This window comes from Pteropus vampyrus, unplaced genomic scaffold (assembly GCF_000151845.1).
Source record: "Pteropus vampyrus isolate Shadow unplaced genomic scaffold, Pvam_2.0 Scaffold323, whole genome shotgun sequence".
Classification (NCBI taxonomy): Eukaryota; Metazoa; Chordata; class Mammalia; order Chiroptera; family Pteropodidae; genus Pteropus; species Pteropus vampyrus.
The window spans coordinates 817,398-828,512 of NW_011889104.1; the positions used below are offsets into that span (position 1 = coordinate 817,398).

Consider the following 11,115-nt stretch of genomic DNA (forward strand, 5'->3'; position numbering starts at 1 on the left):
GAAGCCTTTTCTCGGCATCCACAGAGCATCCTGGGGCTGCGCCTTGGATGTGGTCTGGATGTTGGGCAGTCCTCACTAGGTCATAGAAGATGGGCGGAGGCCAGCTCTGGGTGGGGAGTCCATGTGGTACTCTGGAGACAGGAGGGGGAAGTGAATTACAAGCCACAGCTGATGACAAGGCTGAAAAGGGAGGGGGGCAGGGGTAATAGGAGAACAAAGAGAGATAGGATGTGAGTTTAGAACGGGGTCGCTGAGGACTGAGTCTTTACACATTTCATGTGTGGTCATGGGGCCTGCAACCAGAACTCTTAAGTCCTGTCACCTGTGCGTTCAGCACGATAGATCGTGGTCACGATGCTACCTGATTTGGGGCACAGCCCTCTGCCTATGAATCCGTGGGTGCCGTCTTCCCAACCCGTGGGTGACCGCTGCTGCAGGCCATGACTGTCCCTCTTTTTTTGTTAGGATAAACAGTATCGCCTGAAGTCTCTGCAGACACGGGACAGGTGGCAGGACTTCAAGCCCAGGCTCTCAGTGGGACATCACTCACTGAACCTGCATAAACGCAACCTTTGGGGCTGAGGTCCTGTAAGCATGGAAATTGTGTAACTCCAGGTCTGATTTTTCCTTTTTTTACTGCTCATATTTCTCTTCCCATATTTTGGTCCCTCATATAATTAGGATGATAAATTACAGAGTCATTTAGATGCATGTCAAATATGAATGTAATACAGTAGAGTTGATGCCCCACCTTTTGGCTACATTTTGGTGTTTGTGGAGTTTTAAAACCTGGCTGCAAATTCTTTGACATGTCCATTATCCTGAGGTGGGGGCTCTGGCTCCCAGCTGTGAGGGTGAGTGGTGGCTGCTCACACCCAGAGGGAATGGCAAAGCGGAGCTTGGTGACCTGAGGCTGCATCATAAAAGACCACACACGGCGTCTACCCTGCTCATTGGAATGGACTCCTGCGCTTGGCACCCTGAGCCACCACATAGACTTCCAGCTACACCGAGGCCACTGAGGACAAGCTGCTGCTCTTGTTCTTAAGTCATCCATCCCAGCGCAAGGGCCAGCAACGTGCGGGAAGGAGCCTATAGATCGGGGTTGGCCACCTTTTTCTGTAAAGAGCGAGATTGTGCAGCTGTGCTGGCCATATGAGCTCTGTCACAGCTACTCAACTACCATCATCGCACAAAAGCAGCCATTAACAATAGGCACACAAGCAGCAGTATCCAAATCACACGTATTTGCACAGATGGGGGGCGGGGGTGAGGGTGGGGAGGCCCACAGGCTGTACTTAGCTCACCCCTATTGTAGATGGTTCTAGTCCCCAGCCACTTGAGGCCAAGATGCCAACAGAAATGGAAGAGCAAAGATAAACCATCTCCCATGTACCTGTCCCAACCTTCCACCCATAGGACCCACCCACTTAATGCGATGGTGACATTTTGCCCACCATGTCTGGGGTGGCTCATCCCATGGCAATGGACAACCAGCCCAGTTTTATACAAGGAGGGACCTCATCGAGAAAGTGAGATTTGAGCAAAGACTTGTGGAAGAAGAGTTGATGGGGAAGAGTGTAAGACTGGTGGAACAGTATTCCAGGCCAAGGGAACAGTCAGTCAGGGGTGGAAACCCTGTAGGGAGGGCTCTGCCAAGATGTCCTGGGGACCGTGCACCCTTGCACACAGGCATGTGAGCCAGGCTTGATGGCAGCTTTCCCCCATCTGGGCAGACTGCCCGTGAGCCCTCCTGGAGAAAGAAGGGCAGCCTGGTGAGTAGCAGCTGGGAGGCAGTCCATTACCCCCATCTGTGGGAGGTGCTGTCAGGCCGTTTTTCTTCCTCCTCCATTCTGTCAATGGCCTGCCACGTCCTCCCCTCCGAGCCTCCCGTGGACACAGCTGCAGGCTTGGTGTAGATCTGAAAAACTGCTTGGCTGTTGTTTGAAGTTGGCTGGTCAGCAGCAGCCCACCTGGCCACTGGGGTCTGGCGACATACTGTGGGGCAGTGACTGAGGAGGTGACCCCATGCTGGTTTTGCTTTTGTTATCACTGTAGGCACCAACCTGTCTAAAGCCATTTGGGCTGGGTGTCTCCTTGTAGCAAAATCTACTGCAAAAGACGAGGCAGCCTAGGGGACAGGGACAGTGAACAAGAAAGCAGCACAAATGAAGTGGAGTAAGGTTACAGAGGACCAGGGACCAGGTCGTCAGGACCTGGTGGGCGGAGGGCAGGACGCTGGCTCTCATGCAGCAGACTGCAGGAGCCACTGCAGGGCTGAGGGTTTTGAGCAGAGGAATGACATGACCTGCTCATGCTGTCAAAAAAGGTCACATGAAAATGCGCGAGTCCTAAAATGTCTCCTTTGAGACAGCAGCGTAGGCATGCCAGTCACCGCCCCGATGGGATGTATCCAACATCCATCGCTTGGATTTCTTTTACGATTAACATCGCGGTGGCTCTGCACACAGATCGCCTCCCCGCGCCCCTGCTCTGCGATTCCCCTAGATGTTCTTTCCCCCACGAGCGTCCCCGCTCCGTCTTGCCCTGGGGCGCATGGGGCACTCGCTTCTCCTGCCGGGCGGGCCCTGCACCTCCGGCGGTGCCGGGGAGCTCCGCCGGACGCCGGGAGGCCGGGCCCCTTTCCCGCCCCGCCTCGACCGCGCCTCCGGTGCGGGCCTCTCTCCCGCCCTCGTCCTCCCTCCCTTCCTCCCGCGGGCCGGGTCCCTTCCTCCCCCCGCGGCCCCGCCCCCGGCCCGCCCCTCCCAGCGCGCGGCGCCTCCCGGCTCCAGTCCGGCGCCTGCTGCCCCGCGCCGGACCCGCTGCTCCGCTGGCCAGGTCGCCCGTGCGCCCGTCGGGAAGTCTCCAGGCCCGCGGCCTCGCGATGGGGTGGGCCCCGCTGCTGCTGCTGCCCTGGCTCTTCGTCCTCACACTCCGGAGAGGGGGTGAGCGTGCGGGGCCTCGGCAGGGGCGATCGGGCAGGGGGCAGGGGACAAGGGCTCGGGGTGGGGTGGGGGGGTGGACTGGGGAGAGGCAGGGCCAGGGGAAGTGGGCTGGGGTCGGAGCGGGGATCCGGGGTGATTGGGCCGGGGGAGGGGTCTTGGGGCTGCGGACTTGAGGGCTGGTGGCGCGGGTCGAGGATTGGGGGAGGCAGGGCCAGGGGAGGCGGGCCGGGGTCGACGTCGGTGTTGGGGGCGATTGAGCCGGGGGAGGAAGGCTCGAATCTGGGCGCGGGTGGGGGCGCCCCACTGCAGGGCAAGTTTACCAACACCCCCCACCCCTGGCGGTACTGGGGGCGGAGCGCAGCTAGCGCACCAGCCCAGAGCGCCAGGACCCGCCGTGGGCGCGAGCCCAGTGGCGCGGGCGGGGGGTCCCCAGGGCGCCCTTTTCCACGGAGAGGTGGTGGAGCTCGGAGGGCTCGGCTGGCGAGCTTTGAGTCTCCAAGTTTTCGGCTGAGCGAACGTGGTTGCCGTCCTGGCCGGGAGTTCGCGTAAAACTCTCCCAGGACATCCCTGCACTGCTGACCCGCTCCGGCCTTGGGGGCCGCAGCCCCACCAATCCAGGGACCCGCGCCCTCAGACGCACAGGCTGGAGCGGGGGAGGGGCGGCGCCCCCACTGGGCCCTCTTGGGCAATACCTGCGCCTCTTTGCCCGATACGCTGTGCAGGTTCTGGAGAGAGGGCGCATTCTGTATCCCTATTGTTGTCGGCAGGCCCTCCTGTGCCGGGACAGCGTCTAGGTATATCTCAGTGCTGCCAGGTGTGGTGACAGGCATTCCCGGGTCAGACGCTGGCTGAGGGAGCGCAGGGCGGCCAGCATGGCGGGTCCTGCACCCACAGCTGGGTCGCGGGTGAGGGGTGAACGGCTTAGAAATCTGAGCGCCTGTGCACTCACTCCTCTACGAAGCTGGAAGAGACTAAACCAGGCCTTAGCAAAACACAAAGAAAGGGGGAGAAAAGTATGCTAAATAAACACATCCTGGGCATTTTTCCTTAGCTCCACAGTTTCCATCCAGCCTGTGGTTTTTGGGTCTCTTTTTGACCATGAATATGGCTGAGTAGCTTTTGCCCGTTAGAGTCAAAAATGTTTTTTAAGAATACCTGAAAAGTTCAAGTTAAGCAGTTCGCTTACAACTTCTTCTTTTGAGGCTGTCCTTTGAAAGCTCAGTTGCTCAAATGAAAAATTCTTAAGCCCCCTCTTTTTGCGCATTAAATTACATAAACGATTTATAATTTGGGGCAACATAGCAATTTGAAACAAACATCAGAAGGCAAAACCAATCAAAGAACTAAAACAATCTTGTTCTCTGCCTCCCCCATCCTCAAAAATTCTCTGCATTTCTGCTAGAATCATTCTTGTTAATCTGCAAATCCGTTATATTTTTCTACTATTGAGGGCTGGCCATAAATAGTCTTGGAGGTAATGAGTGTGGTAAAAAGTTATGGGAAAAGTAATGGAAACAGTAGTTTTGTGTAAGATATTAAAAACAGTGTTTTTCTTTTTCCAAATTTTTAAAAGCTGTAATAAAAAACTTTTGTAGCTGATCAACAGCTTTACTCAGATGATCTTTAAAGGTCTGTTACATGCACTCAGCAGGAAGAGTGAAGAATTTCTCCAGTTTTTCTTCATCTGCCTTTTTTTTTTTTTTTTTAATCTTGAGTTTACCTGGCGACATCTGGCAGTGTGATAGCCTGCCTTGTGAAAAGCTTCAAGAATGTGATTCGCAGAATTAGAGCAGAAGTCAGAGTGCTCTAGGAGGAGATTACGACTGGAAATGAGACTTTTGGTCTAGTTTTAAGGTTTCTGTGTTACATATTGTGAGTCCACATGGTTTGCTCACCAGACAGGAGAGGGGGTGTGAGAGACAGGGTGGAATGTGTGTGTGTAGACACGACCCAGGCATACGCAGCAGAACTGAAACTGCTGAACCAGGGACATTCAGCCCTCTTTCCCGCTCAGTCTCTGGTGGGGGGCTGGTGAGCTGGCTGTGTGGTAGGGGGAGAGCAGAGGAGGAGCATAAATGTGGGTAAAGCGAGGGCATGGCAAAGCCTTAGCTGGTGCACGCAGCTCAACTCCCTGGGAGCAAACTGGGCTTTTAAAACTGTTGAACGTTAGTGTGTTCCACCCGCGATGCTGTGATGGACATTATAATATACCATAAGCAGTTTCCCAGGGAGAACTGTCATTTGTCCCAGTGCTTGTGGATTTTACAACCGTGGCCTCAGATGCTTTTTGGAGGTAAGCAGGGCTTATGCCAAAAACTCACAGTTCTTGAAAATCTATTCTGATCTGTTTCTTCAAAGTGCTGAATGGAACACAGTTATTTTTTATATTAATTCAAATGATGTTTTTCCATCTGACTTTTATAAGTAATTTCCAGATAATCTCAGGAACAGGGCTAGTTGGAGATGTTTCTGAACAGGTTGAATCTTTAGATGCCTGGGAATTGGGAACATGCAGCCAGGTGAACAGTCTGAGCCAGGACCTTGGGTTTAAACGGGCCTGCCTCACCCCCCAGTGAACACGAGGGCAACGGCCGCTTCCCACATCATAACCAGGAGGAGATTTGAGGATGACTCCACCTGTGTTGTCGTTTGGGACTTCCCATTCCAGGGTTTGCAGGGCCTCGTGGGGCCTCCACTCCTCTGACTCATTTCCAGTGACTCCAGCCACAGGGCCTCCTTCAACTGCAGTGGATGCGCCCCTGGCTGGATCTGGGCCCAGGGTCTCTGCTTGCTGTGCTTGTCTGGGTTTCCACTCAGCTGCTCTCAAGAAGCCTTCCCTCACAGCCTCCCCAGCCGGTCTCACACATACACTCTCTCTATCAAATTTAATTCCTGATGACATTTCTCACCACCCGATGGTGGACGTCACCTTGCTGAGCCCACCTTGGGCGCTCAGTGGGTATCTGTGGACAGCGCCCACGACCAGTCGTCCACTGCTCTGCCCATGCTCCTCCCCTTCTCCCCCTACTGGCTTTTCCCAAAGCAGAATTACTGCAGCTCCTGGGCCTTATATGCGGCACTTGGTCGGTAGAAAACCATCTTCCATTTTGCTGAGATGCCAGAGTGATTTCACTACTAGCAAAGTCAGGACATGGAGAGGAGAAAGACTCTGGGACTGTGTTAACGTGAGATAGCAATGCTAACATAGTTTATGTTCTCTGAAATATTCCAACTAGAAAAAAAAGTCAAATGCCGATTTTTCACATTAAAAATACAGATTTAGCAGCAACTCATGGATGTGGGGCAGGTTGCCCAGCGCTCAGGTGGTCGCCCTGAGTGCCTTGACTTGGGGCCATTGTCACTAGTTTAATCATAAGCCGAGCACAAGCACATGGCTTTGGTTGCCGGGCATCTCAGCAGGAGATTAATTATTACAAAGATGCAACAAAGCATTTCAGCTGGAATGAAGTCCTCAGCAGGGATCTGAGTAGCCAGCAAGCCCGCTCCTGTCCCTCCTGGCCAGCCTCAGTTTCCTCCTCTGGTCAGTGGGACTCAACTATTCATAGGGTGGTGGAAGGATGAAATGAGCTAATGAGTGCTCCAGAAATATTCGTCTTTGTCACCGATGACTTCTTGCCTCTGCTGAGCTCTGATGTGTGGGTAGTTGTTTTCCTAGATGAGGGGAGGTTCTCCTTTTCTCTTTGAAATGTGTCCTAAAGTGCATCTTGGGCCACCCTGCCTGTTCCCTATGGGCAGGGCTGTGGGTGTCCATTCTGGCTCTGTTCTTTGGGATTTTGTTTCCTCGTGGCTCCCTGGCAAACCTGGCTTGTCTGCAGGGCCACCCTGCCCTCCCGCCGCTGCCCTGCCCTGGCCGCCCTGCCTGCCCACCCCTTACCTTCAGCCGCTGGACTCAGACTAACTGGTCCAGGAATATCTTCCTGTCATGTGCCTCTCAAGAAGGTCAATGCCCGCTCCGCTCTCTCCCACATAACTGCGCCAGTGTGGGTGTAGTTTCTGCTTTGTTTTGGGTTTGAGTGTAAACACCCAGATAGATAGTTCCTTTTCTTTTGACCAGCTAAAACCAAGTTTTCCAAGTGAAGCCTTCTGGCTGCAGTTGAAAAACGTGGCTTCATTTCTTAGATTAGGATCTCCATACCTGCCCAGTGTGTGTGTGCCGGTTGGCATCCCACAGGGAGGCCACGTGCCCTCCTGACCCCATACTTCCTGTTAGTGGCAGGTGTGAGCTGCCCCAATGCCCAAGGGAAGCCCTGATCCTGCCTCTGTCCCTGGGGGCATGTGCTTGACCCTCTCTTGTGCTGGCCCCTTTGCTCCCAGCTGAGATACAGGCCTGGAGTCCTGCCTCCCATGCCTGAGTCTCAGTTTGCTTTGTCTCAACAGTGGCCTGACCTTGACCTTGGCCAGGGCCCAAGTCTTCCCTAGTTTTGTGAGACCACGGCTGGGCAGCCATCCTTCTTGGTAGCTGTGTCATCCAGCTCTCTGGGCCTGTGTCAGCAGCAGGACCCAGTGGGCACAGCCTCATGACCTTGAGTTTAAAGTGCTAAAGGAAGAAAGGGTGACTGTGTCTTCCACATTTCACTGGGAAGCCTACACTCAGCTCTAGAGCATTTTATTTCACTCTTTACCTGTGTATCCCTTGTCAGTGCTTCTTCCTTAACGCTAATGTGGATTTTCCATGAGTCTTGGGGTAGCAAGGGGTGGAGGAAGAAGCAGGGGTTAGGGGGAGAGAGGGAGGGGGAGAGAAACAGAGGTCGACTTTACGTTTCAACCAAGGTCACAGAAGAGAAGTTTTACACCAAGAGACTCATGTTTGGAGAAAACCCACTTCTTGTCATATCTACATGTACAAGGTTGTTTATGCTCACGTGTTTGTCCCTGTGCTCAGTCATCAGTGGTATCTTCTGGGCATTTCTCAGCCGGTCCCTTCAAGGTGCTGCCTAGCTCTGTGCAGCAGCTAAGGCCCCAGCCAGACCCGCTCGGGGTATGCTGCCCTCAAGGCTGAGGTCTCAGGCTGGCACCCGGCAGTGGGCAAAGGGACAGATCTCTTCTTTGTGTAATCTGCTTTTTTGTAGGGTGGGAGGCTGCCCAGTTCCCTCAGTATTCAGGAATGGTAAACATCTTAGAATTTGCCTTCGCTGTGTTCTTGTCTCCACCCGAGACATGTGAAGGAAAGCCTTGTTTGTTGGGGAGAAAGGACCGTTTTGCTATTTTAAGCCTTCGGGCTTGTTAAAGCTGCGATAGGCTGGCCTGGTTATGGTTTTGGAGAATGACTGTTTTCACAAATCAGAACAGGTTGTCTCAGTGCAGAATATTAGAGTCAGGACTTAGACCTGCTGAACGTGGCTTTGTCTCGGGCCTGACCGTCGACTGAACACACAGCCAGCCGATCCAGCCGGCCCGTACTCATGGAGGCCAAGGGCACAGCCTCTGTGAGCGGGTTTCCACTCGTTGCTGGCCGGCTGCCCCCACGCGGGATGTGGAACCAGCCTGTCAGCGTTTTTTTACAGCCCTGGCACGTGATTTGTGGATGAAAACAATGTTCTTTGAAAGTTTTGGAGCAAAGGAAAAAGGGAAGCTGATTAGGTTTAGCATTAAATCTGAAGTGTTAATTAAAAAAAAAAAAAAAAACCACTTTAAGCGTTCAGAGATGTACATTCTCATCTCAGTTTTGATGTTAGCATTCAGGGACGGGGTGGGGGGTGGTGTCATGTGTCACTTCTCTGAAGCTCTGAAACCCCACTCTTCCAATGGCAGGGCGTGGCAGATGAGTGATTCTGGGGTCCCCTCTAGGCGGGAAATGGATTCCGTCAGAAGAGAAAAGGTGAGCTGGGCCGGTTGCTCACAGGGCTGCTTCCAGGTCGTGCCAGCAGGAGCGTGACCCCTTGGCCACAGCCTGACTCTGGCGTCAGTGTCCTCAGGCGTCAGCTGGAGGTGTGGGGTGTTTCTTTAAAATGAGCCCCACTAGTGGGTTCTTTAGTGCAGGCAGCTGCCACTCCCTGCCCCCGCAAAGCAGCCCCAGCAGCTCTCTCTGGGGCAGTAGAATAGTCGAAACGCACAGATGTATTTCTGAGAACGCTGAACTTGTCCAAATCTTGGCCTCAGATCTGGGGGAGCATGGACTGGGGGTTTCCGAGAGGCAGGGGCTGCATGCGGCATGTCTCCCCGGGGTGCAGGGCAAGTGACGTTGTTTTAAAAAGTCTATTTAATACTAGGATGCAATTTTATATTTGGAAATGTAAAAGTATATTTTGTAATACAAATCATAGAATGTAAACCTCCTCAGTGTTCTAGCTGGGAGGAAGAGGGAAAGTCAACTAGAAAGCTTTCCTGTGAAGCTTTTTTTCGGAAGCCTGGGCCCATCCCCCGGGACCTGTAGACTCCATCATGGGGTGGACTCCGCCATGGGGTGCACTCCTTGGTACCCCTACGGAGCCTCACACCCTGCCCCCTTAGAACTTGGCACTAAGGGCAGGAATCGGAGCATTGGGTCCATCTAGGGAAGGGGGCCAGTCTCGCATCGGGGTGAGAACTGCGGACCTGGACGTTCCCGGAGCCCGGCGCCCTAGGATTTAGGACCAAGGGTGGAGGGAAGGCTCAGGCCTCTCCTGCGAGCCATCACAGAGGGTTCCGCCACCATCATCAGGGGGCCAGCCGGGAAGCATAGGCCTAATTTTACCGCTACACTTTTTTCTTTCTCACCTTCCCCTTTTCTTTATAGTCAAATCTTGTTATAAAATATTTAGGACACACGCAAAAGGTAGTAACATTCACCTCCATGCTCACCGCCCAGCTTAAGGAAGCAGGAGTCAGCAGCACATGTGAGGACCCCCACCCTCTCTGTCTCACCCCCGCATTCCCTCCCCCAGAGAAACCACTACTCCACATTTAATTACCTGGCATCCTTTCGTCGTCATCGAACCGCACAGTCGTGCGGGCAGGCAGCACTCTGCAGTGTCCTTCTGTGCCATGCCCGTGAGGGGTTCTTTTTGGCTGCACGCAGCAGAAAACCTTGCCTCAGTTCTGAGAGTTCTTTAACATTCTAGATGCAAGTCCTTTGTCGGATGTGTGGTTTGCGGATCACGTCTCTCAGTCCGTGGTTGTTTTTCATTCTCTTAACAGGGTCTTTTGCAAAGCAAACACGTTCACTTTCGGTGAAACCCAATTTACCAAATTTTCTCCTTATGAATCATACTTTTAGTGCCAGGTGTAAACACTCTTGCCTAGCTCTAGATCCTGAAGTTTTTCTTGTCTGTCTGTTTTTTTTTTTCCCCCTAAAAGTTTTATGTTTTATATTTAAACCTGTAACCCATTTTGAGTTAATTTTTGAATATGCTTTAAGACTTAAGTCAAAGTTCTTTTTTTTTTTTTTTGCTCGGGGATGTCCACTTACTCCAGTGACGTCCTTTGAGAAGGCTGTCTTTCCTCCCTTGAACTGCTTTGACCTTGGCTGAAGAGCAGGCTGATAAATCATGTGTGTCTGTTTTTGGTCTTCTCTCCTACCCTGTTGTCCTGTGCGTCTGCCCCTCTGCTGATGCTGCACACTTTGGTTGTGACAGCTGTATAATTAGTTCTGGGTTTGGGTAGACTCATTCCTCCCACTTTATTCTTCTTTTTCAAAATCGTTTTGGCTATTCCATTTCCTTTGCCTTTCCACACAAATTTTAGAAACGTGGTCTATATCTCCAAAACAGTCTTCCTGGAGTTTATTAAGGAGGATTTGTGTGTGTGTGTGTGTGTGTGTGTGTGTGTGTGTGTGTGTGTTTTCTGACATCGAATATGGTGTTTCGACAACAACCAGTTCTCTAGTTCCCGACACCATCTGGTGTCCTCCAATGCCATTCAATTCCAACAGTAACTACCTCTAGTTAGTGGAGACCCCACAGGTTAAAGACTCGATCCCATAAAGCCTCCCCGCTCCCCACTTTGGGCACCAACTTGAATGGAGTGTCCAGGCTACCTATATGACTGCATATTCAGGGGTCCCCTTCCACCCCCCTCAGGTTCAGTGAGTCATAGGATGACTCACAGAACTTGGAAAAGCACTTGTGATTAGTTTTATTATAAAGGATACAACACAAGAACAGCCAAAGGGAAGCAATGCACAGAGCAAGGCCTGGGGAAGGGGCTGAGTCTCTGACTATGACTGTTGATT

The 11,115-nt window shown here is 52.6% G+C and overlaps 1 protein-coding gene across 1 annotated transcript in view; it reads left to right on the forward strand.

Annotated features, from left to right (window-relative positions):
• Positions 1–2,757: 2,757 nt before the first annotated feature.
• The window catches only part of MERTK (MER proto-oncogene, tyrosine kinase), an 83,254-nt gene continuing 74,896 nt past the window's right edge, over positions 2,758–11,115 (forward strand). Inside the window, exon 1 of the mRNA XM_023521912.1 lies at positions 2,758–2,945. Within this exon, the coding sequence (XP_023377680.1) occupies positions 2,885–2,945 (61 nt within the window). The 5' untranslated portion in view covers positions 2,758–2,884. The remainder of the gene's footprint in view (positions 2,946–11,115) is intronic.